This window comes from Osmerus mordax, chromosome 26 (genome assembly GCF_038355195.1).
Source record: "Osmerus mordax isolate fOsmMor3 chromosome 26, fOsmMor3.pri, whole genome shotgun sequence".
In the NCBI taxonomy this organism is placed as follows: Eukaryota; Metazoa; Chordata; class Actinopteri; order Osmeriformes; family Osmeridae; genus Osmerus; species Osmerus mordax.
In genome coordinates, this window is record NC_090075.1 from 2,389,906 (window position 1) to 2,417,521 (window position 27,616).

A 27,616-nucleotide genomic window follows, 5' to 3' on the forward strand; every position below is an offset into this window, starting at 1 on the left:
CCTGGTCCTCAGGGACCCCCTGTCCTGCATGTTTTAGATGTTTCTTGGCTCCAACACACCTGATTCAAATGCATGTTCGTTACCAGGCTTCTACAGAGCTAGATAACGACCCATTTATTTGGATCAGGTGTGTTGGAGCAGGGAAACATCTAGAACATGCAGGACAGGAGTTCCCTGAGGACAGGGTTAAGAAGCACTGACCTAGAGTGTCGTTTGTGAGAGAACCCGATTTGTCGCTTCCAAGCTGTAATGGTGTGTGTGTGTGTTCACAGGCAGCAACTGCAGCTCCAGCAGCGAGGGCGAAGCCCCCCCCGACAGCGTTGCATGCTGGGATATGCGTGAGACAGCAGTGCGTTTCCATCAAGGACGCCATCATCGCCCGCGAGGCCCTGTCTCTGCTGGTCACCTGTCTCCAGCTACGCTGCCAACAGCTCTGTACGACACACACACACACACACACACACTCACACACACTCACACACACTCACACACACACACTCACACACACACACTCTCACACACTCACACACACACACTCCACAACACACACTCACACACACACACTCTCACACACACTCACACACACTCACACACTCTCACACACTCTCACACACTCTCACACACACACTCACACACACTCACACACACTCACACACCCTCACACACACTCACACACTCTCACACACTCACACACTCTCACACACACTCACACACTCTCACACCACTCTCACACACTCTCACACACTCACACACTCTCACACACTCACACCTCACACACACTCACACACTCACACACTCTCACACTCTCACACACTCACACACTCACACACACACTCACACACACTCTCACACACACTCACACACACTCACACACACTCTCACACACACTCACACACTCTCACACACTCTCACACACTCTCAACGGTTGTATCATGACGTGTGTTAGGGTGTGTGGTCTGAACACTTGACTGTTTCCTCCTCCAGCCTCGTTCTACAACCTTCCCTCTGTCAGCGACTTCATCATCGACATCCTGCTGGGCTCTCCCAGTGGAGAGGTGCGACACACACACACTCTCTACCGCACACCACACACTCTCTACCACACACATGATGTTCACCATGCCAGTGTGACTGTCGTGTGTGTGTGTCTGCTGTAAAATCCCCTCCCTCTCTCTGTGTATCTAAACATCCTCTCTCTCTGTGTGTATCTAACATCCTCTCTCTGTGTATCTAACCTCCTCTCTCTCTCTGTGTATCTAAACATCCTCTCTCTCTCTGTGTATCTAACATCCTCTCTCTCTGTCGTTCTTTGTGTGTGTGTGTGTGTGTCAGATCCCGCCGCGTGGCGTGCGACCAGCTGTACACCCTGAGCCAATCGGACACCTCGCCCCTTCCCCGACCTCCAGAAGCCCAACCCTCTTCCTGCTGTCGGTGGTGCTGACCGCCCAGCTGCCCCTCTGGAGCCCCCACCTCCGTCATGAGGGGGGGTCAACCAGAGGTACACACACACACACACACTACACACACACGCATGCACACACACACAGAGCCCTGACTGCAGCTCGTCCTGTGTTGGAGCTGTGCCTGAAGGTGTGCCTCTCCCTGCAGGCTGCTGTCCCCAGTGCACTGAGTACTTCGACCCTGCGCTGTCAGCTGCTGGATGACCTCACCAGTAAGTCGCACCAGCGTCTGAACTGTCGCTCTGCCCCGAGGGTGCCAGCCCGCTCGTTTCTGTCCAGCAGAGGTCAGTGTTACTGACTCTGCCTCTCTGTCTCTCCTTCTCTCTCCCACCTTCTCCCCCTCCTTTCTCCCCCTCCCCTCCTCTCCTCCCACCTTCTCCCCCCTCCACTCCCCCCCCCCCCCTCCCCTCCTCCCTCCACTCCCCTCCACCTCCTCCCCCTCCTCCACTCCACTCCCCTCCTCCCTCCCCTCCCCCAGGTTCAGAGATGGAGTGTTTGTGAACGTGAGTGCGGCCGCCATGCTGGAGGATGAGATCTCGTGGCTGGACAACTTTGAGCCGAGCTGGAGCGCTGAGATGGAGACGAGCGAGGCTGACAACATCCTGCAGGCGGGCCACCTGCGCCTCATCAAGACCCTGCTGTCGCTCTGCGGCAACGAGAAGGAGCAGCTAGGTTAGCTGTGTCCCTCACACATACACACACACACGCAGTCTTTGACCCCCGGTCCTTATCCTAGGGTCTCCTTCCCATCCTCTAAATCCTCTTTTTTTTCTCTGTCTCTCTCTCTCTCTCCCTGTCTCTCTCCCCTGTCTCTCTCCCTGTCTCTCTCTGTCTCTCTCCCCACAGGTGCATCTTTGATCCAGCAGCTTCTGGATGACTTCCTGTTCCGCGCCTCACGCATCATCATCAACAGCTCTAACCCCCACCCCCCTCCGCCCGCGCCCCAGCCACGACTTCCACCCCAAGTACGCCTGCCACCCTGCACTCCATCCCGCACACACGCTCAGTTTTCCACAAAAAAAAAAGAACTGTTACTGAAACTCCCTCTCTCCTGTGTGTGTGTGTGTGTGTGTAGGTGCAGCACAGCCAGCAGCAGGCTAGCGGCCTACGAGGTTCTGGGTGATGCTAGCTGACAGCTCTCTGTCGAACCTTCGCCTCATCACCAGAGAGTTGCTGTCCATGCACCACCAGTCTGACCCCTCACAGTCGCACACGCATACACACACACACACACACACACTTGTCCAGACTTATTCTTCTGATAGTGTGGATATTTAACTCTTGCAACCCCCCCTTTATCTCTCCTTTCCCACCCTCTCTCCTCTCCCTCACTGTCTTTCCTCTCTCCTGTCCCTCACTCTTTCTCCCCCCCCCTCTCTCTCCCCTCCCTCTCTCCCCTCCCTCTCTCCCTCACTGTCCCCCTCCCTCACTGTCTCCTCTCCCCTCCCTCTCTCCCTCACTGTCCCCCCTCCCTCACTGTCTCCTCTCTCCCTCACTGTCCCCCTCCCTCACTGTCTCCTCTCCTCTCTCCAGTACCTCCCTCCTGTGGACAGCCCGTTCAGTCTCAGGGTTTGTAGGGCTGAAGAACGGAGGAGCCACCTGCTACATGAACGCTTGTGTTCCAGCAGCTCTACATGCAGCCTGGCCTGGCAGAGGTACACACACACACCTGTTACACACACACCTGTAACACACACACACACCCTGTTACACACACACACACCTGTAACACACACACACACACCTGTTACACACACACACCTGTTACACTCACACCTGTAACACACACATACACCTGTTACACACACACACACCTGTTACACACACATCTGTTACACACACACACACATGCCTTACATGCACACCTGTACACACACACACCTGTTACAGGTGTGTGTATTCTCTGTGTTCTATCAGTCTGGGTGTCCACCAGATGGCGATAGATTCTCTTTGAAGAAAATAGTTTAATAAATAATATCTCTCCGTCAATGATTTCAATGTTTTTGGACATGAGAATACAACGTGTGTGTGTGTGTGTCCAGGCGATCCTGTCCATTGAGGATGACTCGGAGCAGCCTGAGGAGAGCGTGTTCTGTCAGGTCCAGTCTCTGCTGGGACACCTGATGGGAGAGCAAGCTGCAGTACTACGTCCCTGAGAACTTCTGGAAGGTGTGGAGATTCACCCTCTCACCCCCACCTCATTCTCACCACACCTCAACCTGAAGTGAAACTGGAGATCTCAAGCTGCAGGGGCATGTAGGTCATTGTGTGTGTGTGTGTGTGTGTTTCAGATCTTCAAGATGTGGAATAAAGAGCTCTATGTGCGTGAGCAGCAAGACGCCTATGAGTTTTTCACCAGCCTGGTGGACCAGTTAGACGAACACCTCAAGGTACAACATGCACCTAACACACACACACTCGCGTCACTTAACACACACACACACTCTCATACGCGTGCCTGCATGTGTTCCCCGTCAGAAAATCGGTCGGGAGCAGATCTTTAAGAACACCTTCCAGGGCATCTTCTCTGATCAGAAGATCTGCAAGGACTGTCCTCACAGGTGAGACGGGCGCCATGGTTACCGTGCAGCGTGACTGGCCGGACGTCAGCGCCCTGACCTCTGACCCCATGACCCCCCTCACCCAGGTACGAGCTGCGAGGAGACCTTCATGGCCTTGAATCTGGGCGTGACTTCTTGCCAGAGCCTGGAGATCTCATTGGACCATGTTTGTCAGAGGGGAGGTGCTTGAGGGAAGCAACGCCTACTACTGCGAGAAGTGCAAAGAGAAGGTGTGTGTTGGGAGAAGAGAAGGAGAGAGAAGAGAGAGAGAGAGAGAGAGAGAGAGAGAGAGAGAGAGAGAGAGAGAGAGAGAGAGAGAGAGAGAGAGAGAGAGAGAGAGAGAGAGAGAGAGAGAGAGAGAGAGAGAGAGAGAGAGAGAGAGAGAGAGAGAGAGAGAGAGACTGATATCTGTGTGTGTGGGGGGGGGGGGGGTGAGAGAGAGAGAGACTGCGGGTGTTTATCAATCCGAAGAACGCTGAGAACGCAAGGACATTCTTTTGAAGAACGTTCTTGCAAGCGTCCTTGCGAGAATGGTCTTGCAAGTCCGCAAGGACTTCTGGGAAATCAGAAGCGTTCTCGCTGGTCAAGTCACCATCCGATGCATCCTCGATAAAAGGGGCGGATCAGGAACATTTCCGGGTATTTTTGGCGTTCTTGGTGACTTGTGTTCTTTGGATTGGAACTGTACTTGGGCAATGAAGGATGACGTCAAACGAGTTCGCAAGAACACATGAACGGAAAAAAACGTGGATTGATAAACAGCCTATGATATCTTTCTGTGTGTGTGGGGGGGGGAGAGAAAGAGAGAGAGAGAGACTGTGATATATTTGTGTGTGTGTGTGTTAACCTGTGTGTGTGCGTCTCCAGAGGACCACGGTGAAGAGGACCTGCATCAAGTCCCTTCCCAGCGTCCTCTGCATCCACCTCATGCGCTTCGGCTTCGACTGGGAGAGCGGGCGCTCCATCAAATACGACGAGCAGATCAGGGTACAGCTCCCTTGCTTAACCTGTGTGTGTGTGTGTGTTTAACCTCTGTGTGTGTGTGTGTGGAACCTGTGTGTTTGTTCAACCTGTGTGTGTTTGTGGAACCTGTGTGTTTGTTCAACCTGTGTGTGTTTGTGGAACCTGTGTGTTTGTTCAACCTGTGTGTGTGTGTGTGGAACCTGTGTGTTTGTTTAACCTGTGTGTGTGTGGAACCTGTGTGTGTCTGTGTGTGTGTGTGTGTGTTTAACCTGTGTGTGTGTGTAACCTGTGTGTGTGTTTAACCTGTGTGTGTGTGTAACGTGTGTGTGTGCAGTTCCCCTGGGTGCTGAACATGGAGCCGTACACCGTGTCGGGCATGGCTCGCCAGGACTGCAGCGTGGAGGGTGGCGAGGGGCGGGGCGACGGCGCCGCAGGGGGGTCGCCCAGGAAGAAGGTGACCATCTCTGAGAACTACGAGCTGGTGGGAGTCGTAGTCCACAGCGGCCAAGCTCACGCAGGACATTACTACTCCTTCATCAAAGACCGCCGGTGAGACACACACACACACAGAGGTTCTTGAGTTCCCCAGAGTGTGTAGGAGTGTTTGTGCCCCCTGCAGAGCCCAGTGGCGTCCTAATGTGTAAGCATCTCCAGATGTCTGGCAGCAGCCACGCTGGGGAGCTGGAATGTGGAGACCACAGAACCTAACACCACTCTCCTCGCCTCCGACCCCTCCCCTACCTGCTTTTCTGCCCCTCTCCTCCCTCCCCCTTTCTTCTCCTCTTCCTCTCTTCCCTCCCTCTCCTCTCCTTCCTCCCCCTCTCTACTCCCTCCTTCTCCCTCCCTCCCCCTCTCCTCTCCCAGTGGTGGTGCCCGTGGCCGGTGGTACAAGTTTAACGACAACGTCGTGGAGGAGTTTGACATGAACGACGACACTCTCGAGTACGAGTGCTTCGGAGGGGAGTACCGACCCAAAGTCTACGACCAGTGTAAGCACGGAGCGGACCACTTCCTGCGTGATAGGACCAGCTAGGCCACACTTATAGCCTAACCCCCTTACTGTGTGTGTGTGTGCGCGCCTGCAGCCAACCCCTACCCAGACGTGCGGAGGCGCTACTGGAACGCCTACATGCTGTTCTACCAGAGGATCAGTGACCAGAACTCTCCGGTGCTGCCCAAGAAGAGCCGTGTCAGCGTCATGAGACAGGAGGCCGAAGACCTCACCCTGTGAGACACACAGACACACACACACTCACCCACACACACACACCCACACACAGACATACACACACACAGACACACTCACCCACACACAGACACACACAGACACACACAGACACACACACACACAGACACACTCACCCACACACAGACATACACAGACACACTCACCCACACACAGACACACCCACACACAGACACACACACATTCAAATTACCCTTTTCCCCCAACACCTTGATATCCACTGATTTAAGTACTATCTCTCTGCGACAACCCCTCCCCCCCCCCCCCCCCCAGGTCGGCCCCCTCCTCCCCTGACGTGTCCCCCCAGTCGTCCCCCCGGCCCCCCAGGGCCAACAACGACCGGCTCACCCTCCTCACCCGTCTGGTCCGCAAGGGGGAGAAGAAGGGCCTGTTTGTGGAGAAGATGCCTGCTAGCATCTACCAGGTAACTAGCTACACTAACCCTAACCCTGCTAGCATCTACCAGGTAACTAGCTACACTAACCCTAACCCTGCTAGCATCTACCAGGTAACTAGCTACACTAACCCTAACCCTGCTAGCATCTACCAGGAAACTAGCTACACTAACCCTAACCCTGCTAGCATCTACCAGGTAACTAGCTACACTAACCCTAACCCTGCTAGCATCTACCAGGTAACTAGCTACACTAACCCTAACCCTGCTAGCATCTACCAGGTAACTAGCTACACTAACCCTAACCCTGCTAGCATCTACCAGGTAACTAGCTACACTAACCCTAACCCTGCTAGCATCTACCAGGTAACTAGCTACACTAACCCTAACCCTGCTAGCATCTACCAGGTAACTAGCTACACTAACCCTAACCCTGCTAGCATCTACCAGGTAACTAACCCTAACCCTGCTAGCTACAGTCAGCTAGACTAACCCTAACCCTGCTAGCTACAGTACAGCTAGACTAACCCTAACCCTGCTAGCTACAGTCAGCTAGACTAACCCTAACCCTGCTAGCTACAGTACAGCTAGACTAACCCTAACCCTGCTAGCTACAGTACAGCTAGACTAACCCTAACCCTGCTAGCTACAGTACAGCTAGACTAACCCTAACCCTGCTAGCTACAGTACAGCTAGACTAACCCTAACCCTGCTAGCTACAGTACAGCTAGACTAACCCTAACCCTGCTAGCTACAGTACAGCTAGACTAACCCTAACCCTGCTAGCTACAGAACAGTCATACTAACCTCTGATGCGCTCTGTCCTATAGATGGTGCGGGATGAGAACCTGAAGTTCATGAGGAACAGAGACGTCTACAACAGCGACTACTTCAACTTCACCCTCTCCCTCGCCTCCGTCAACGCAGTAAGTACACAGCTGTTTGTGTGTGTGTGTATTTATATACGTGTGTGTGTGGTGTGCTTATATTTGTATGTGTGTTTACGTCGTGTGTGTGTGTGTGTTTCCAGACCAAGCTGAAGCACCCGGTCTACCAGGCCATGGCCAAAGAGAGTCTACAGCTAGCGGTTCACTTCCTCTTCCACACCTACCTACGCACCAAGAAGAAGCTCCGGTACACACACACACACACACTCAGTCACAGCTCCAACACAAGCACACACACACACTTTTGGATGGAATATAACAGCTGTTAACCTGTTGTTGCCTCCCCTGGTAGGGTGGACACAGAGGAGTGGATGGCCACAGTGGAGGTGCTGCTGTCTAAGAGCAGCGAGGCCTGCCAGTGGATGGTGCAGTACCTGGTGGGACCAGAGGGCCGAGAGATCACCAAGTCAGTACCACACAGCTCCATCCAGTACCCCACACAGCCCTACCAACTACCCCACACAGCCCTACCAACTACCCCACACAGCCCTATCAACTACCCCACACCTCTCCACCAGCTACCCCACACACCTCTCAACCAGATACCCCACACAGCCCTATCAACTACCCCACACCTCTCCACCAGCTACCCCACACACCTCTCAACCAGATACCCCACACAGCCCTACCAACTACCAAACACCTCTCCACCAGCTACCCCACACACTGCTACCCAGGGCTCAGAGCTTATCAAAGGCTTTGCTCCATCCTGGCACTGGTTCCAGATGCCAGTGTTGAGTTGGTAACAAAAGTGAGAGCAAAGACCCCCGGCCTCGCGCGCACACGCACACACACACACGCACGGTCACCCGAGGCACCTCCCAGCATGCAGGGCTCCCCGGGGCTGTCGTTAGCGTGCATCCAGCGGGACGGGGGGCAGATTGAAAGCACCTGTGTGGGCGCCTCCTGAATGCTGATTGGCTGAAAGAGTGGGCCCGGCTCTGGAATGCTAAGACTCAGTCAGCCCTGGTGTTTGGGGGGGGGGGGGGGGGGGGGGTGTCGAGGTGTAACATTTCCCTAATCAACGTGTGTGAGTGGTTTGTTTCCAGTTTGTGTGTGTGTGTGTGGAGATATGGGGTGAGTTCAGCTCTTAGCTGTGATTGGCTGTTAAGTATCGGACGTTTTGGACCACGCTCCACGCCACTCCTCTCCCGCACGCACACACACCCACAACAAAGACACACAGGCACAGCAGCGTGCCGTAACTGCATGTGTGGTGTGTGTCAAGGCCAAATATGTCAAGGTTCTTAACAAGCGAGCATTCTTCAAGATTTTTATTACACACACACGGGTCACTTTTGACTAAATATAGTATTGTTATTGGCTTTCCAGTCCGATTGTGCCATCTTTAATACGTCAGGGAAATCTTACATTGTTCACACGAGCCTCGAAAACGTTGAAAGCAGGAGAGCGCGATTTGTTTTAGGAGAATAGAACAGGGTCCCTTAAACGTGCTTGAATCCACAGTTATAATCATGTTAAACTCATCTGTTGTCCACTCTCTCCCCCCCCCCCCTCCCTCCCCCCCCCCTCCCTCCCCCCCCCTCCCCCGTCCAGGGTGTGTCTGCTGGAGTGCAGCATGAGGGAGATCAGGGCAGTGGTGGCCGCCATCTTGGAGAAGACCTTGGAGAGCGCGCTCCACTTTGGCGACCCGGGATTGGACAGCCTGACCGACGCCCTGCTCTCCCTATTGGATAAGGATGTTCCGGAGAACGTCAAGAACTGTGCCCAGTACTTCAGTCTCTTTAGCAACTTTGCACAGAGGGTAACACACACACACACACACACACAATAATCCATGTTCTCTATTGGTGTGAGACAGAAAACCTGTCTTTGAATGAATGAGGCATTGACTTGTCTGTCTGACCTTCTGTCTGTCTGACTTCCTGTCTGACTGTCTGCCTGACTGTCTGACTGTCTGTCTGACTTCCTGTCTGTGTGTCTGTCTTGTCTGACTTCCTGTCTGTGTGTCTGTCTTGTCTGACTTCCTGTCTGTGTGACTGTCTGTCTGACTTCCTGTCTGTGTGTCTGTCTTGTCTGACTTCCTGTCTGTGTGACTGTCTGCCTGACTTCCTGTCTTACTTCCTGTCTGTCTGTCTGACTTCCTGTCTGTGTGTTTCAGGGACATGGGCCGTGCCAGTTGTTGTTGAAACACTCTGCGTATCGCAGGATGCTTATCTTCCTTCTGGGGCCCAACAGGCAGAACAACCAGGTAACACTCTCTCTCTCACACACACACACTCTTTCTGCCTCTCCGACACACACATGTACACATGGTACAGATGTGGATCATTCCGTCTTGTAGATCTGATGTGGGTGCTGTTCTTCCACACACTGCTCTATCAACACTTCTCTCTCTCTCTCTCTCTCCCTCTCTCTCGCTCTCTCTCTCTCTGTAGAACCGGCGCTGGAATCCAGCTCAGGCGCGAGAGTTCCTCCACCTCCACACGACCCTGGCCATGATCGCCCTCCAGTCTGACCTCAGCACCCAGAGGACCCAGGGTGAGACGGGCGCACACACACACACACATGCTCCCAGACACACACGCTCCCACACACACACACATACTCTCACACACACACACCTAGGAGGTCGTCCTGTCTGACGGCTCCTTCTCTCCTCTCAGCTCCCGGCTCCTTCAAGCTGAGTGTGGGTGTCATCCCTCACTCCACCTCCCTCCTCCCCCTCAACCCCGACATCCTGGCCTCGCTCTTCACCCCGGAGGGGCAGCCCTACCTGATGGAGGTACCTATCACACACACACACACACACTTACAGATACACACACACGTTTATCCACTCTTGAACTTGCCGCAGGATGTTGTGTGTGTGTGTGTGTGACGTGGTCTATGTTCTGCTGGCCAGGTGATGTTTGCCATGCGGGAGCTGTCTGGTCCACTGGCCATCCTCATAGAGATGGTGACACGCTGCTCTTTCTGCAACGAGCCCTTCTCCCTGGGAGTCCTGCAGCTGCTCAAGGTCCGGAGGACTACAAGTCCCACACTGCCCATTTAGCAGAACTACAAGTCCCCACACTGCCCATTTAGCAGAACTACAAGTCCCACACTGTCCATTGAGCAAAACTGCTGAAGACGGAGCATTCTGTCAGGGGCTGAGGGGTGTTCTAATGAGTGTGTGTGTGTGTGTGTGTAGACCCAGCTGGAGACTGCTCCACCACACGAGCTGAAGAATGTGTTCCAGATGCTGCAGGAGCTGTTGGTGAGTGGCAGCTGTCAATCAAACCTGTCCGAGGTATAATCCCAGATCTCAGGTCCCTGTACAGGCACCACTCCCCAGTCCTCCTGGAAACCAACCTCTCTCTATCTCCTTTTCGCATTCTCCCTCTCTCTCTCCTCCTCCCTCTCTCGCTCTCTCTCTCAGGTGGTGGAGGACCCCCTCCAATCCCAGAGGCTCAAGTACGCCTTCGAGTCAGAGAAAGGCCTCCTGGGTAGATATCCTGCTCCATCCTATAGGATTTCCTGCTGATGTTAGAACCTGCTGGGTTTAGATGAACTCTGCCTCACTCTGCCCATCTCTCCCTCTTTCCCCTCCTCTCCCCTTCCTCTCCCTCCTCTCCCTCCCTCTTTCCCCTCCTCTCCCCTTCCTCTCCCTCTCTCTCCCCCTCACTCTCTCTCCCCCTCCTCTGCCTCTCTCCCTCTCTCTCCCCCTCCTCTCTCCCCTTCACTCTCTCTCCCCCTCCTCTGCCTGTGCCTCTCTCCCCCCCCTCCTCTCCCTCTCTCCCCCTCCTCTCCCTGCAGCTCTGATGCACCAGAGCAACAACGTGGACAGCAGCCGATGCTACCAATGTGTCAAGTTCCTGGTCACCCTGGCCCAGAAGTGAGTGTCACTCCTGGGGTCCCAGATCAGGGGCTTAGACTGGACAAGATACCATGACAACCAATGCTGTTCCTGTTTGACGTGTGTGTGTGTTTTCGTCAGGTGTGCTCCTGCTAAGGACTACTTCAAGGACCTCTCTGGTCACTGGAGCTGGGCAGTGCAGTGGCTGCAGAAGAAAGTAAGTCTGGGAGACAGTCTCATACCACACACACACCCACGCTACACACACACACGTATCCACGCTACACACACACACGTATCCACGCTACACACACACACGTATCCACGCTACACACACACACCCACGCTACACACACACACGTATCCACGCTACACACACACACGTATCCACGCTACACACACACACGTATCCACGCTACACACACACACGTATCCACGCTACACACACACACACACACACACACACGTATCCACGCTACACACACACACGTATCCACGCTACACACACACACGTATCCACGCTACACACACACACGTATCCACGCTACACACACACACACACGTATCCACGCTACACACACACACGTATCCACGCTACACACACACACACACGTATCCACGCTACACACACACACGTATCCACGCTACACACACACACACACGTATCCACGCTACACACACACACCCACGCTACACACACACACGTATCCACGCTACACACACACACGTATCCACGCTACACACACACACGTATCCACGCTACACACACACACGTATCCACGCTACACACACACACGTATCCACGCTACACACACACACCCACGCTACACACACACACGTATCCACGCTACACACACACACGTATCCACGCTACACACACACACGTATCCACGCTACACACACACACGTATCCACGCTACACACACACACGTATCCACGCTACACACACACACGTATCCACGCTACACACACACACGTATCCACGCTACACACACACACGTATCCACGCTACACACACACATGTATCCACGCTACACACACACACGTATCCACGCTACACACACACACGTATCCACGCTACACACACACACGTATCCACGCTACACACACACACCCACGCTACACACACACACACACGTATCCATGCTACACACACACACACACACACACGTATCCACGCTACACACACACACCCACGCTACACACACACACACACGTATCCACGCTACACACACACACACACACACACACACGTATCCATGCTACACACACACACACACGTATCCACGCTACACACACACACACACACAGCAGCATATAATCCTTGTCCTCTCCTGCCAGATGTCAGAACACTACTGGACTCCACAGAGCAACGTCTCCAACGAGACGTCCACCGCCAAAACCTTCCAGCGTACCATCTCTGCTCAGGTACACACACACACATCTCAAAACATGACTCTCTCTCATCCATCTTCCCTCTTTGCTGTCAAGGCAACCACTTACTCCTAACCTCCCTCTCTCTATTGTGTGTGTGTGCAGGACACCCTGGCATATGCCACAGCGCTGCTGAACGAGAAGGAGCAGTCAGGTAGCAGTAACGGCTCTGACGGCAGCCCAGCCAATGAGAACGCCGACCGCAGCCTCCGACAGGTAAGCCCCGCCCACACAGCGAGCGAGGCGTCACGTCAACATGTCCTTTAACCCCCTGTAACTCACACCATTCTCTCTCCCTCTCTCTCTCTTGCTGTTGTTCTCTCTCTCTCTTGCTGTTGTTCTCTCTCTCCATCTCTCTCTCTTGCTGTTTTTCTCTCTCTCTCTCTCTTGCTGTTGTTCTCTCTCTCCATCTCTCTCTCTTGCTGTTTTTCTCTCTCTCTCTCTCTTGCTGTTGTTCTCTCTCTCCGTCTCTCTTGCTGTTGTTCTTTCTCTCTCTCTCTTGCTGTTGTTCTCTCTCTCTCTTACTGTTGTTCTCTCTCTCTCTCTCTCTTGCTGTTGTTCTCTCTCTCTGTCTCTCTCTCTTGCTGTTGTTCTCTCTCTCTCTTGCTGTTGTTTTCTCTCTCTCTGTCTCTCTCTCTTGCTGTTGTTCTCTCTCTCTCTCTCTCTTGCTGTTGTTCTCTCTCTCTCTCTCTTCCTGTTGTTCTCTCTCTCTCTTCCTGTTGTTCTCTCTCTCTCTTGCTGTTGTTCTCTCTACCTCTTTCAGGGTTCGGAGTCTCCCATGATGCTTGGTGATTCTAAGAGCGATCTCGAGGACGTTGACCCCTAGCAACTCAGACCAGCAGAATCCCTCCAATAAGGAGGCGGCACAGTTCCTGGCAGCCAATCGATAGACTGCAGTTCACCTCTGATTGGTCAGGACCCCTGCAACCGCCAGTCAGAACACTTTTCTCTCCTGGTCACTGGAGCAACATAAGGAGACATGAATATTCATGATTAACTTCCTGCCAGGCCAGACTAGTCGATAATTCAGCTGGACCATCATCTAGGGGCAGAAGGGTTGGTGATGAAGAAGAGTAATCCCTCCATGACGATGGATGACTTCAGTTAATTCTTCTTTCGTTTGTTCACTCACTCAGAATGGAAGAAAAGGGTTTGCATTTTAAGCTTTTTTTTGTTTGTTTAGTTTTTTTTTTTTTTTTTTTTGCTCATGTTTGCCAATGTAACTAAATAGACATATTCCTATTGTAAAGATTTTTGTTCCATAGGTGTAATTTCAGATGTAAGATAATATTTTAAAGGCTCCCTGTGCGACCCCTTCTATCGGTGGGTTAGTTTGGGGGCGTGGCTTCAACTCTAGAGGGACTCAGAAGCTGAGGTGTGTGTGTGTGTGTGGGTGTACAATACACACACACACACACACGTCAACACACACACATATATATATATATACACACACACACACGTCAACACACACACATATATATATATATATATATATACACACACACACACACGTCAACACACACACACATATATATATATATATATATATATACACACACACACACACACACGCGTCAACACACACACATATATATATATATACACACACACACACACACAAACAGATGTAGCTGAGGGGGTTTAAGTATGCACTTTATAGTCCAACCCAGTCTGTTGTGATTGGCTCCTCCCTCACTCTTTCTTCCTTCTCTGGCTTTTAATACTTCTGGGCACAGCGAGCTGTTACAGCCGGTGCTACACTTTAAACACACACACACCAACACACACACACACACCAACACACACAACCAAGCCTCCACATAGAGCCCCACACACACACACCTCCCTTAGCCGGTCACTGTCATCGCCCTAGCAACCGCTGTGGTTACCGCGGTAACCCCGCGAAACGGCGAGTCCCTTTCTTCACCCCCCTCTCCCCAAGCTACGCGGGACGGAACCACGCCCATGGCCAATCAGTGAAGGGTCCCTGTCTCCTAGCCGACGAGCAGCAAATTCGCTGGATTTTACCCCAATCCATGTTTTTCTTCTTTCGTTTTTTTTTTTTTTTTTTTGTCATCTTGCTAGTTTTTTTCCCCTGACCTGAATGAACAGATGCAGTTTAGGATGACGGACTCGACCTCATGCCAGGGAAGATGCCCTCAGAGGGCCCTGGGCATTGGTGCCAACCAGCGAGGAGTTTTGGGAGCAAATTTTATGTTTGAGTGCCAATTGTAATATATATATATATATATACACACATACAGCTTCAGTTGTGGGCCTAGCCCCTGGTGCAGTACACCACACTGTAACCAACTCTGTGCACATAGATTGTGTATGAGCACACACACACACACACACACAGGTCCTCACATCTGTGCTTTATCAGGTTTGATTTGCCAACTCACCTTGTTTTGTGTTGTCTGCCTTTGTGTCTCTGCCTTTTGGAAACCCAGAGGAGCCCTAAGCCAGACCCAGCCCCTCCCCTCTCCCCCCCCCCTCCCTCCCTCCCTCCCCCAGACCCCACCTCCGGGAGACTAAGTGCCTTTACCTCCCGACTGACCCAGACCCCCTCCTCACCTCTCGCCCCTCTCCCTTCCTAACCCTCCAAGGGGAAGGGGCTTGTAGCGTGAACCCCCCCATCTTGGCACCACCGACCAGGGCGGTTGCTCGCTTTCACACCTCCCTTCCCTGCGACTGGGTCTGCGCCTGGCTCCTCCGCCCAACACTTGGGTGTACCTGTGGGTGCTGTGCCAAGGACAGTAGGATTGTTGCTGCTGTGTGCTGCTTCTTCGCTGAGAGCCACCAGGGGGGGCTCCTCTCCTCACTCAACAGGGTTTAGCAGGACAGAGTTTGGTGACCGCGAAATGCTGCTTCTCTTTATGTAGCTTAGACCGGACTAGACCAGAACCAGACCGGACTAGACCAGAACCAGACCGGACTAGACCAGAACCAGACCGAACTAGACCAGAACCGGACCGGACTAGACCAGAACCAGACCGGACTAGACCAGAACCAGACCGGACTAGACCAGAACCTTAGATGTACCAAGAGCTCCTCTTAGTGAAGTTCATACTCTCATTTTCATTAGGGCCATTTTGGTTCTGAATCACGCAGCAGTTTGCGCAGTGCCATAGCTTGGCCATGGTCTTGACTACTCTAGACAACACTAGAACAGACCCGACTAGACCAGATCGGACCGGACCGGACTTGACGTGACGTGCATGTTCGTCTCTCAGCTTTAACAGTTTCATGTTTACAGTGTGTGAGGACCTATCAGTCATATGAAGTGGTTCCTGTGTGAAGTGGAGAGTGAAATCACAGCCTTCTACTTCCTCCTTTATTTCAGCCAATCGGCACTCGGATCCTTGGTAAAGGACAAGCTTATTTGCTCTTTTGATTTGCTGCCATCCCCGCCTGTCATTCTCTGCCTCTACCTGGGTCCGCCCACTGCTGCTGTCTGCATGTGTCCCAGTGACTGGTGGTCTTTAGTCATGCAGTACTGTACTGTTGATTGACAGACTGGGTCCTGATCTGGTTTGCTGTGTTATCAATCTCTTTTTCTCTCTCGCTCTACTCTCTCTATCTCTCTCCCTCTCTCCCTCCCTCTGTCTCTCCCTCTCTCTCTCTCTCACATTCTCATCACCCTCTGTCTCTCTCTCTCTCTCACATTCTCATCACCCTCTGTCTCTACCTCGCTCCCTCTCGTACGCCCCCCCTGCCTCGTGCTGTCTGGCAGGGCTGTCTGTGTCTCGGTGTAGGACTCAGAGGACTAGGCCCGGGTCACAGCACTCACTACTATACTCCAGCTGGGCACTGAGACTTCAGTTAAGCCCGCTGTCTTCTAACTTTGACCCTCCTCAGCACCTGTAGTCCCTTTCAGAGGAGTTCCAATCAATCTTTTTTTTTGTTTTGTTTTTTATCAGCGGGATGGACAAATGGATGGAGGGAGGGATGTATAGGTGAAGGGGGGAATGGGGTGGGGGTGGAGGAACGGGGTGGGGTGGGGGAGACTGGATGGGTTTTTATTCAGTCATTCAGCTTTGAACATTCACTTAGCTTTGAACATTCACTTCTGATGAGCGTCTGTCCGACGGGGGCAATGCATGTTAAAACCCAGTTTTAATTTGTACATTGGAGTTTGATTATGGGGAAATTTGATATAAAATAAACTGGAATGCACAACGTTTTGCAAAAGTGGTTTCGTTTTTTGAGCGAGATGACACACTACTGAATCGAAATGAGAAGATGAATTCAAGAATGATGCACAGATATTTATCGAGTTTATTTTATTGTAAAAGTCATGTAAATGTATATAATGGTACAAAATACTCAAATACAGTTGGTAAGAAATTAAATCCATGCATAATAGACATACATAACGTTCACATTCTAAACTTTACTACAGAAAAAATACAGAAAATGTATAAGACCAGCCATGCTAGAGTAAAACCCCATGTTTCTGAATAGAGTGGCTGAGCTGTCTGTAAGTGGTCGGGGTGGCAGGTACATTTAGTCAGGAAACCAAAAAGACCACCTGCTTGTGTTCATTTGCTGTTTCCATGGTGATTACGACGAGGCGGGTGGGAGGAGCCTGTCAGTGTTTGGGGCCGGTGGGTGGCTGTGACCGGCTGACGCGGCAGCAGGTTGCCATGACTACCGCCTCCTCAACCCCCGTGGCACGGTGGACCAGACAGGTGTTGCCCCTGGCGACGGGACCCCGGGCCGCAGAGCCGAGAGAGGAGGCACTGCAGTCGGTCAGAGTCCAGCCAGGGGGACAGGACAGCGCCACCTAGGGGCGAGGAGAAGGAGGAGTGGTTTAGCTCAGTGGTTAGAGCATCTGACTGCAGATCAAAAGATGTGAGGTTCAAATCTCCACCACACACACACACACTCTTACCATTCTGTCTGTCCAACACACTCTTACCATTCTGTCTGTCCAACACACACACACTCTCTTACAATTCTGTCTCTGTCCAACACTAATCATGCTCTACCTCCTCGTTATCTCTGATGGCTTCCTGCTCCAGCACGCGGCATTCCAGGGAGGGGGCGTGGCAGCAGACAGCGTCTGATGTCACCCGCTCCGTTGTCACGCAACGTTTCCGGTCACCATGGCGAGGGCGAGAGTCCGACGTGACCTCTGCAGCGGAGAGAGAGCTGCAGCCTGGGGAGAGAGAGGAAACAGCTGTTCAACATGTTACGCACACACACACACAATACACACCCACACAATACAGACACACACAGATTTTTTTCTATCCTAGTGGGGCCTACCATTCCCTCCACACACACACACGATTTGAGGTTTGAGGTAGGGCAGAGCTAGGGCGGCAGGATCGTACCAGTCAGGTGGTGATGGGAGCTGACACACTCTGCGTCCTGCCCGGGATGGGGGCTGGCGTGGACCTGGCACTTCAGGCCGTCCAGCACGCAGCAGCGAGCGATGGCGTGCGCCCCTTTGCCCCCGTTATGGGCCACACACTCCCTGTACCCTCCCTGCTCCTACACACACACACACGTGTACTTTAATCCTCTTCCGAGGTGCAAAAACTAATCTTGGGCAAACCTTTCAAAAGAGAAAAAGGTTGTGTTTGTGACGTCGGTCACCATGGTTACTCACTGAGATGGTCTCTCCCATGCGACCCCCTTCCGGAGCATAGCTGGTGCAGCCCATCATCTCCTCGCCGTGACGACAGCGAGCCGCCGCCCTGTCGCCAGCACTGACCCCTGACTTCTCCGACCACACCGACCGACACAGCAGCACCTCCTCTGCACACACACACACACACATCATATTCTTTTCAACTGCAAAAGAGTGTCTGTGTGTGTGTGTGTGTGCCCATGTATCTGACCTGCGTTTTTGTCTGTCTCAGAGGTAGACAGCGCCGTCACCAGGTTGGGGGTGGTGAGGCGGAGGGGCTCTGGCAGGGAGAAAGGGTTGATGGCGCTGGGGACGGCGTGAGCCAGCATCCTCTGGAGGATCTCCACAGACGAGGCGTTGGGATGGGAGGACAGCATCACTGCTGCTACGCCTGCACACACACCACCCACACCACCCTTATCTCATGATTGCAGCCTGTCTCGTGTGTGTGTGAGCAACGCTTCATACTCGAATTACTGAAACCCGTGCTACTTTTATAGCTGTTCTTTGTTATTGTCAACATGTGTTATGTAGCTAATACACATCTCTGATATCTTTCGACAGTGTGTCTTCAAGCATGAGTTATACTTGGATTACTGTAGTCTGCGTGCGTGTGTGTGTGCGCTCGCTTGTGTGTGTTGTGTGTGTGTACCAGCGACGTGAGCTGCGGCTGCGGAGGTTCCGGAGCGAGAGGTGAAGCAGGTGGCGCAGTCACTGCTGGCGCTGACGACATCATCGCCAGGAGCGAAGAGGTCGACGCAGCGGCCCGCGTTGGTGCCCCCGGCGCCCAGGGCCATGGGCTGGTCCTCGGAGTTCACAGCGCCGACGGTGATCACCTGCAGGGGCCAGACGCCAGACTTGAGCTGGGCGACGTGGGATTCGATCGGGAACAGGAGTTGAAGGAAACATTGGGTTTGAAACGGATGGCGTAACGTGTGTCTAACAGAGTTAAAAATTGCACTTTGTTCATTTCTAATTCCAATTTGTATTTGTGAATTTTAACTCACTTAGTTATTGTAGTCACTATTATTTTTAGAGTTGCAAAGAGAGAAAGAAAATAAGGAGGCAATTTGGTGTTTCATTGTCTTCTGCAGGAGCAAATCAATTGGAAAACCCACTCATGAGTGCCTCTTCATGCCCTGACCACATCCGTTACATTTGCACATGATTAACGTGTGTGTGTATGTGTGTGTGTGTGCTCTACGTCTGGCTCCGAGGCTGGTGAGTAAAGGCAGGCGTCGTCTCGGAAGTTTCCGGCGGCGGCGACGAGCACGGCCCCATCGGCCACCGCCCGCCTGCACGCCGTGTTCAACGAGCGGCTGAGCCCGCCAACGAAAGGCAGTAACATCACCACGGACCCCACCGGACGGGCCAACAGGACCGCACGGACGTACTCCATCCCTGAGAGAAGGCAGGGGAGATTTACATTTAGTCATTTAGCAGACGCTCTTATCCAGAGTGACTTACAGTAAGTACAGGGACATTCCCCCCCGAGGCAAGTAGGGTGAAGTGCCATGCCCAAGGACACGTCATTTTTCACGGCCGGGAATCGAACCGGCAACCTTCTGATTAATAGCCGGATTCCCTAACCGCTCAGCCATCTGACCCTGAGATATGAGCAGCAGGATAAGAGAGAGGTAGAGGAGAGACGGGTGAGGGGAGGAGGGGTACCTGCCAGAGCGCCCGACACCGTGCCTTTGCCCTGGCAGTTGAGGACACGCACCAGGTTTACGTCGGCGCCGCGTGCCACGCCGGAGTCCCGCCCACTCACCACGCCAGCCGTGTGCGTGCCGTGACTGTCACACTGGCTAGCCTGGCGGAGAGACAAGGTCGGCAGAGAGATAAGGAGCTGACGTCTAGACAAAGTAACAAGCTGTGTATGACTAAGTGTCTGTGTGTGGTGTGAATGTCTGTAGCCTATCCTGATTTTCCTTCAAGTTTAGGATGAGCCATGCCCCCAAACGGTACATCTGTGTGCATTAAGGTGTGTGTGTCACCTGTCTGTGGACTCGGACTCCGTCCTCCTCGGGGACGTTGGAGAAGTCTGTGATGAGGATACGGTTTTCTATCTCCCTGTGAGAGCTCTGCACACTGCTGTCCAAAAGGTACACCTCTGCCATGCCTCCATCATCTAGGAAGAGACGGAGAGCAAGAGGGAAGGATATGTCAACAGAAGTCTTTGAAATACTCAAGCCGTGTGTGTGTTTTAATGTGAGCATGTGCGTGTGTGTGACTCACTGACTGGGTTGTATTTCCCAGAGTCATTAGCCTCAGTGGAAGGCTGTGTTAACCTCTGCAGGTTCCAAGGGATGCTCTGAGCGAAGATGAACGAGTCCTCCTCTATGTAGTCAACATGGGGTAGTTTCACCGCCTGACACACACACACACACACACACACAGACACACACACACACACACACACACACAGACACACACACACACACACACACACACACACAGACAGACACACACACACACACACACAGACACACACACACACACAGACACACACACACACACACACACACAGACACACACACACACACAGACAGACACACACACACACACACACACACACACACACACACACACACAGACACAGACACAGACACACACACACACACACACAGACAGACACACACACACACACAGACACACACACACACACACACACACACACACAGACAGACACACACACACACACACACACACACAGACACACACACACACACAGACACACACACACACACACACACACAGACAGGGCTCAAGGTCAAGATCCACAGGGCTGGACCGACATCCTGAGCCAGCGGTAAGGCTGCAGAGTTTAGGGATTACCAGGTGTAAGACGTCGCTGCTCATCTTGACCAGGAAGCCGTGGAAGGCTCCAGAGTAGGTGTGGAGGATCTCTAGAAGATACCCTCTCCTGACTGCCTTGGCCTGCAGCCTCCGGATGGTCCTCTGGACATGGGTCTGGTGGGTCCCACCCTGGAGAACCACCAGGTACTGGCCGGGGATTCTCCACGCAGCCTGCAACACTCAACACATCTCTGCCTCAGGCAGCATCTGGGACTGGGGGATTGTGGGTAGTGGGTGTACTTCATGCCAGCTCTTATTTTACAACAACTGAAATAATTCCAGGGATGATACTGTAGGAGTCTGCCCTCTCCATCTCTCTCTCTCTCTATGACCAATCAGTACATCAAGCTTCAGTTAAGTACCATAGTGGAAGCTATTAAAACAAGTGCAGACTGCCCCAAATTATAATGCATTTGTTAATATTTGACTTTTTGATTTACCTTGTTACATCTGAGGAACTCTGCGGGTGGCAGGGAACCGGAGTCGGATTCGGTTCCGTCCTGGCGAATCAGTTCCAGTATCATCGCATCTTCCTCTGAATAATCCTGCACGTTAGCTGTCACGAGGCTGGACGCGCACAAACAGAGCGCGACAGCCAACCGTTGTAAAAGATGCTTCATTCTAGCACAGATTGTATGGCTTAGCAAGAAAAGTGTCCTGAATTACAAAAAATGGATCAGATATGGATGCGGGTTATGGGCATCACTGATGAGAGTTTCGATTGGGGTTGTGGCCGTTAGTCGCACCTTCTCCAAAGACACCTTGTGGACTTAGTGGGATAAGAGCTCCGAACCATTAATAGTCGTTGAAATAAATAAAAAACTGTCAATTTGGAAAGTTACCACTTGAGGCGGGGACTCGGCTGGCTGGCATTGGGCTCTCGCCACCTTTTGTATCGAATGATTACTCTCCTCTGAAAACACCTTCAATTGCCGTCGTGCAGGAGTCAGATTACAGATTTGAGGGGGGGGTTTCTCCAAAGCTTTATTTTGTAGAGACGTGTACTGCCTTTTTATGTATCAAGACATACCCATCACGCGAATAATTTACTCATCAAAATCAGAATTAGGTTATTCGCCATGTAAGTTTATTTTTGCATCTTAACAAATACACAGATAAATTAACTGTAAAGTTTTGGTTGTAGGTTATTGTAGATTATATCGTCCTGAAAAATCTATTGAATTGATGTAGTTGCCCGACCTTGTGTTTGGAACAGAACGTTTCTACACTGCAGTCGTTAGATTTACTAAGAATGAAACGTTAACTCAAGTCAACCAAATCTGATCGAACAGCGCCACCTAAAGCTGTTATCTCGACATAGCAGGTTTGACTGAACACCGTCCGCAAGGTAACTCATTCCGTCTAAAACAGTGTCAGAAAGATATACAGACAAGACTTTTATTGGGTAGAACAGAATATACAGGAGGTGATGAAAATAGCAGAAGGAAAAATGTATTGATATTAAATCACATTGAAGCACTCATAAAGATGTTTTGACTCTTGGGGTCAGGGGTTAGGTCAGATGCAGTGTGGGACAGCTGTGGGAAGACAGGAGGACTCTAGTGTCTGCTGTACAGTGATTGGCCAGAAGCATCGTTTGGGAGGGGTCACCTGTTTTCTCTGCATGGATGGTAACCAATGGCTCTGCAGCAGGACTGGAGAGGAGGAGAGGTAAGGAGAGGAGCACAAACAGCAATGAACTCATTATTTTCTTTACTATAGATGGTCAAATTAAAACTCCCACCTTCATCTTCTCCTCACGGGCCCATCTGTCCTTATCTGCTCCTACAATCCTTTCTCTGCCTGTTTCCACTGCCCCATCCCATAATAATCAATAATACAGCAATCCCATCAGTAGTCAGTAGTGTGTGTGTGTGTGTGTGTGTGTGTGTGTTATTTCAGCCCTCGTCTCTCTCACACACACACACACACACACAGCTTGCTGGATAGTGTCTGTATCTCTGCTGTCTGTCTCCAGGGTGAGACACTGCAGGACACACAGGCAGACCTCAGTGAGGGATTAAAGTCTGGGCGATCACTCACCACCAATGGGCTGTGTGTGTGTGTGTACCTGGGGTGTTTCGCATCCATGCCCACATTCATAGAATCTTGTGCCGTCTTCTCATCCTGGCTCTGATGGATCAGTATTATCTGTGACACACACACACCACCTATTTATTAAGAATCTTCTCCAGTTGTTCTGCTAAGATATAGAACTGTGTATAGGCGGTTTCAAACTGATTCTACCTACCCGCACACACACACACACACAAACCACATATTTATTAAGAATCTTTTCCAGTTCTGCTAAGATATGGAACTGTGTATAGGTGGTTTCAAACGTATTCTACCCCCCCCCACACACACACACACACACACTCACACACACCTTAGGGTAGCACTGGCAGAGGCTCCAGGCCGTCCCAAGGGTCACCATGACGACTCCCAGAGTGCACAGCGTGGCGTAGACGTGTGGGCGCTCCTGAGTCATGATGAAGAGGCCCACCGCCGCCACACACAGACCCACCACGATCAGCCCGTAGCGGTAAGGCTTCCCCTCAACCATGGCTGGACTGAAACTTCCTGGGCCCTAATCCGTTACGATTAAAGGAAGCTAGCTGTCGATCGCCCTTTCCTTGATCCACGTGTACCTGCTAAATGTTGATATCCGAGCCGTCTGTGTGGTGCGAGTGTGTGGCAGATAGACTGTGGCTGAGTCTCTGGAGGTGAGGGAGGAGGGGGTTCCAGTCTGTTGGGTATTACAGCCTACAGGAAGAGCAGCAAGTGTGTGTTTGGTTCGCATAGGTCACCTTGCCGTCGGCAGGACTGATCATTGCATGCCTTTAAAATGGTTTCAAGTAATTAAATAGTACTCCCTTAAGATATTTGTATTAGTATTTTTGTCTGTGTCGACTAGACTTGACATTTTGGGTTAAAAAATGTCTTAATGCTGACTTTTACCCTATTATTTTTCCTCAAATGATATGAAAAGTGATTATTTTTGTAACACAAATAAGCTTTAAGTGCACTTTGCACTTTCACCAGAATGTGGCTTTCAAAGATCCCAGAAAAGCATGTCAAACACATTTTGCATCGCATGTTTATTTTTGACTGTTTGGTACATTTAAAGCCTGAGACTTGTTCATGTAGAAATGTGAACTGAAACTCCACCCACTTGTACACAAACTCACGTTTCCTGTGACATCACAGAACACAACTGAACATTCTTCCAAATGGTGGCCACAATCCTGCTGGCCGAAGAAAATACTGAAATGTTGGCTGTTCGTTCTCTGCTTTCAACAAGGCACTATAGAGCATGTCAACACAAGCGGTCATCATTCCATCAGACAGACGAACCCATGGATACATGTGGATGGGCAAGCAGAAGAGAGGGGTTTCTAAAAGATCAGGGGACAGAATTCTGACTGACATTCCAAGAGGGACAAGGCCGGTTCTGTGTGAGGGTCTCAGTCAAGGTTACAGTCGTGTTTCCTGCCGTTCCACTCTGGAAAGGTCCAGCTCTAGTCTTGAGTTTTCACTTTGCTGTCTTAAGGCACAGATCTCATCACAGTCGTGGTAACTTTGTTGGACTAGCTTTGGTGTGGGGTTTCCCCCTCTGTGAGTCATCACCCACGACATGAAGGCACAGATGGACGGAAACATTGTTTTTGCTGTCGTCGCTTCCCTGTGTCACGGGCTCGGTCCCCCCGTCTGGGGGTGAAAGGTCATTGCTGGAGGGCGTGGCCCTGGTTCTTCATGACGGTGTCGTAGGAGGGGGGCGGCTCCATGTCCCAGGGAGGGGGGGTGGAGGACATGGGGGACTCCGGGGGGGGCCTCGGGATCTCCGGGTCCTCGGACATCTCCCTGCGGACTCGGTCCAACCTCCTGCCAAGAGAGGGGAGGTAAGCGAGCCAGAAGAAACAAACAGAAGAAGAAGGGGGTCAGATGGCTGAGCGGTTAGGGAATCGGGCTATTAATCAGAAGGTTGCCGGTTCGAGCGAAATGTGTGTGTGCCGGGCCGTGTCAAATGACGTTGAGTCCTTGGGCAAGGCACTTCACCCTACTTGCCTGGGGGGAATGTCCCTGTACTTACTGTAAGTCGCTCTGGATAAGAGCGTCTGCTAAATGACTCAATGTAAATGTAAGAAGAAACAGAAATAGAAAAGCATTAGGGGAGGCAAGTTCGTCCTCTAGACTAGTTATACACATCTGTCACAAGGAGTAAGACGCATGATCTGTCTGCGGGCTACAGGTTAAACCGAGGTCGGGATTCGCTGAGGACTACGAGCCAGAGATGTCTGAGCTTTCTCTGGTTACTGTCAGCAGGAGGAATATACTCAAGCTAATGGACACTGTTTTCCTGGCTGCTGTGTCGCAGGGACACTGAACACTGAGCAGGCTTGTTTAAACTCCCTGACAGCCATGGATAAAGGTCTCTCTCCAGCACACTGTGTGCGTGTGTGTGTGTGTGTGTGTGCGCGTGTGTGTGTGTGTGATTATTGGGAGTGGTAGACGCTCTTTGTTTACCCCAATATCGCTATTCTGAATCTGTCTCTTTCTCTTCAAACTGAAGACAACTTGAGTGACTAAGGCCTCACCTTGTATCTGACCCAAACACTGACCTCCTGTGTGTGGGTGGGTGTAAATATTTGTCTTTGAGTGTGTGTGTGTGTGTGTGTGTGTGTGTGTGTGTGTGTGTGTGTGTGTGTGTGTGTGTGTGTGAGTGTGTGTGTGTGTGTGTGTGTGTGTGTGTATACCTCTGTATGGCCAGAGCCTGTTGCTGACTGAAGCGTGTGCCCGTCCGAGGGTGCAACAGGAAGTGACCCGGGACGGCCACCACTTTCTTCATGGAAACACACAGTCCTATCATCACCATGGCCAACCCTCCGAATCCCAGGTAAATACCCAGCAGATGCACTGGCTCTAAACGGATGCAAAAGTGTGTCACCACCCCCACGACAAACAGCACCAAGCCCAGGGTCAACAGCGTGCCCTGGGCGGAGGGCATCCTTCAGTACCCCTCCTTTCCCAGGGCTCCTCTCACCAACGGTTCCTTTGGGAACACCAGCCGGCCTCTGCTATCATGACAGTTTGCCTAAAGGAGAGAGAGAGACCGACGTGTTGGTTTTTGAGTTTTTATCAAAAACACAGCTATTTCCTGCCAGTGAAACTGTATGTGCGTGTGTGTGTGTTTTGTGCGTGCGTTGGCGCAAATTCTTACCCTCGCTGTAGACTGTTTAGGCTACAACAAGCCAGAGACTGAAAGATGAAGAAGAATATTCGCTTATCCAAGTCGAACGTTTTAGCTTGTCGTTTTCATCGGATTTTACATCCTTTCCGACGCTTCTGTTCCATGTGGTGTGCATGTCCCATTATTTGAGCCGAAGGAAGGTTTCTCAATTCAAGCAGTTGGGTTGACCGCGCCCGTTGCCTAAAGTAGCCTACATAAAATCCACTGCTTATCATTCGTTTGCTTTCCTCAGTTCCCTGCTGAAGTTAACTTGTCCAAATCGATGTATAACAGCTACTGAAAAACGGTATGTATTCGTGGGCTCGGCACGCACTCGGGGTATGCTGCTCACTGCGGATTGCATGCGGTCAGAGGAAGTCAGTTTAGAAAACGTTTTTTTGGTGACGAATAGTGTTGCCAGATGTTAGGTAGGCTACTTCAAATGTTGCCCTTTACAATGTGCGATCAATAATGTTCAACAGACCTCTCAAGTGTACGACAATTCTGTCATTTCACATATACGATGTTTTACTTTTCTGAATTTCCTGGCTGCGGATTCAGGATCAGTTTACTTTTTCAACACATGCGACTGGGGATGGTGAAACCTGATCCCAGATCTGCATTTTGGGGCATCTTCTAATCAAAGGACTGTCACATCTTTTCAACCAATCATTGTGCGGCTTGATGCCTGCCCTCACGAGAGACGCAATTGTTTTGTTTGGTTTATATTGTTCTCTTGAGATTGACAAACAATACACAGGCAATTCATTATTTGTGATAATTACTCAAATTGTATCTCTTCGCTTGGCTGTGTAGGATTATTGTCTTGACAATATTATCAGGTTTAGCCTTCAGAGGACAATCGTTTAGAAATGTTGGTAGCCTAACGAGTGAGGAGACTGCGGAGCAACAGGATACCAGCAGCGAAACTAGTAGAGCGTTGTCGATAACTATATAAATGTTTGGATGTGTAGTTATCTGTGGCAAGAGAAGTTTGAACTTGAACTGAATGTTTGTTAACAAAATTATTCATAGCATCCGTTGAGCTCTGGCTTCTGCATAGGCTTTTGCATTACCAG

The 27,616-nt window shown here is 51.5% G+C and overlaps 4 protein-coding genes across 4 annotated transcripts in view; 1 reads left to right on the forward strand and 3 right to left on the reverse strand.

Annotated features, from left to right (window-relative positions):
* usp24 (ubiquitin specific peptidase 24) overlaps positions 1-14,229 on the forward strand; it is a 31,207-nt gene extending 16,978 nt beyond the window's left edge. The window contains 42 exon segments of the mRNA XM_067229437.1: positions 273-307; positions 309-435; positions 985-1,057; positions 1,333-1,387; positions 1,389-1,415; positions 1,417-1,498; positions 1,609-1,640; positions 1,642-1,676; positions 1,945-2,132; positions 2,307-2,401; positions 2,403-2,425; positions 2,536-2,578; positions 2,580-2,662; positions 2,975-3,014; positions 3,016-3,075; positions 3,077-3,115; positions 3,503-3,586; positions 3,588-3,629; positions 3,752-3,850; positions 3,939-4,038; positions 4,108-4,184; positions 4,186-4,251; positions 4,889-5,008; positions 5,319-5,533; positions 5,849-5,973; positions 6,070-6,211; positions 6,504-6,654; positions 7,455-7,550; positions 7,655-7,758; positions 7,864-7,977; positions 9,129-9,336; positions 9,694-9,783; positions 9,971-10,073; positions 10,199-10,317; positions 10,438-10,551; positions 10,726-10,791; positions 10,954-11,020; positions 11,331-11,409; positions 11,512-11,587; positions 12,712-12,798; positions 12,910-13,020; positions 13,568-14,229. Of these exon segments, the coding sequence (XP_067085538.1) occupies positions 273-307; positions 309-435; positions 985-1,057; positions 1,333-1,387; positions 1,389-1,415; positions 1,417-1,498; positions 1,609-1,640; positions 1,642-1,676; positions 1,945-2,132; positions 2,307-2,401; positions 2,403-2,425; positions 2,536-2,578; positions 2,580-2,662; positions 2,975-3,014; positions 3,016-3,075; positions 3,077-3,115; positions 3,503-3,586; positions 3,588-3,629; positions 3,752-3,850; positions 3,939-4,038; positions 4,108-4,184; positions 4,186-4,251; positions 4,889-5,008; positions 5,319-5,533; positions 5,849-5,973; positions 6,070-6,211; positions 6,504-6,654; positions 7,455-7,550; positions 7,655-7,758; positions 7,864-7,977; positions 9,129-9,336; positions 9,694-9,783; positions 9,971-10,073; positions 10,199-10,317; positions 10,438-10,551; positions 10,726-10,791; positions 10,954-11,020; positions 11,331-11,409; positions 11,512-11,587; positions 12,712-12,798; positions 12,910-13,020; positions 13,568-13,630 (3,755 nt within the window). The 3' untranslated portion in view covers positions 13,631-14,229.
* A 3,172-nt stretch (positions 14,230-17,401) lies between these two features.
* pcsk9 (proprotein convertase subtilisin/kexin type 9) lies at positions 17,402-21,891 on the reverse strand. The gene is made up of 12 exons (XM_067229438.1): positions 21,748-21,891; positions 21,287-21,478; positions 20,687-20,819; positions 20,446-20,579; positions 20,120-20,261; positions 19,653-19,849; positions 19,101-19,284; positions 18,660-18,839; positions 18,415-18,576; positions 18,150-18,299; positions 17,802-17,971; positions 17,402-17,596 (listed from the first exon to the last, which is right to left on the reverse strand). The coding sequence occupies exons 1-12, from the start codon at positions 21,829-21,831 to the stop codon at positions 17,402-17,404; spliced, it is 1,923 nt and encodes a 640-aa protein (XP_067085539.1). The 5' UTR covers positions 21,832-21,891.
* A 484-nt stretch (positions 21,892-22,375) lies between these two features.
* On the reverse strand, positions 22,376-23,986 carry bsnd (barttin CLCNK type accessory subunit beta). The gene is made up of 3 exons (XM_067229737.1): positions 23,697-23,986; positions 23,379-23,458; positions 22,376-22,962 (listed from the first exon to the last, which is right to left on the reverse strand). The coding sequence occupies exons 1-3, from the start codon at positions 23,871-23,873 to the stop codon at positions 22,821-22,823; spliced, it is 399 nt and encodes a 132-aa protein (XP_067085838.1). The 5' UTR covers positions 23,874-23,986; the 3' UTR covers positions 22,376-22,820.
* Positions 23,987-24,405: 419 nt separating this feature from the next.
* On the reverse strand, positions 24,406-26,844 carry si:dkeyp-51f12.3 (uncharacterized protein LOC107988041 homolog). The gene is made up of 3 exons (XM_067229736.1): positions 26,529-26,844; positions 26,065-26,402; positions 24,406-25,192 (listed from the first exon to the last, which is right to left on the reverse strand). The coding sequence occupies exons 2-3, from the start codon at positions 26,313-26,315 to the stop codon at positions 25,033-25,035; spliced, it is 411 nt and encodes a 136-aa protein (XP_067085837.1). The 5' UTR covers positions 26,316-26,402; positions 26,529-26,844; the 3' UTR covers positions 24,406-25,032.
* Positions 26,845-27,616: the final 772 nt, after the last annotated feature.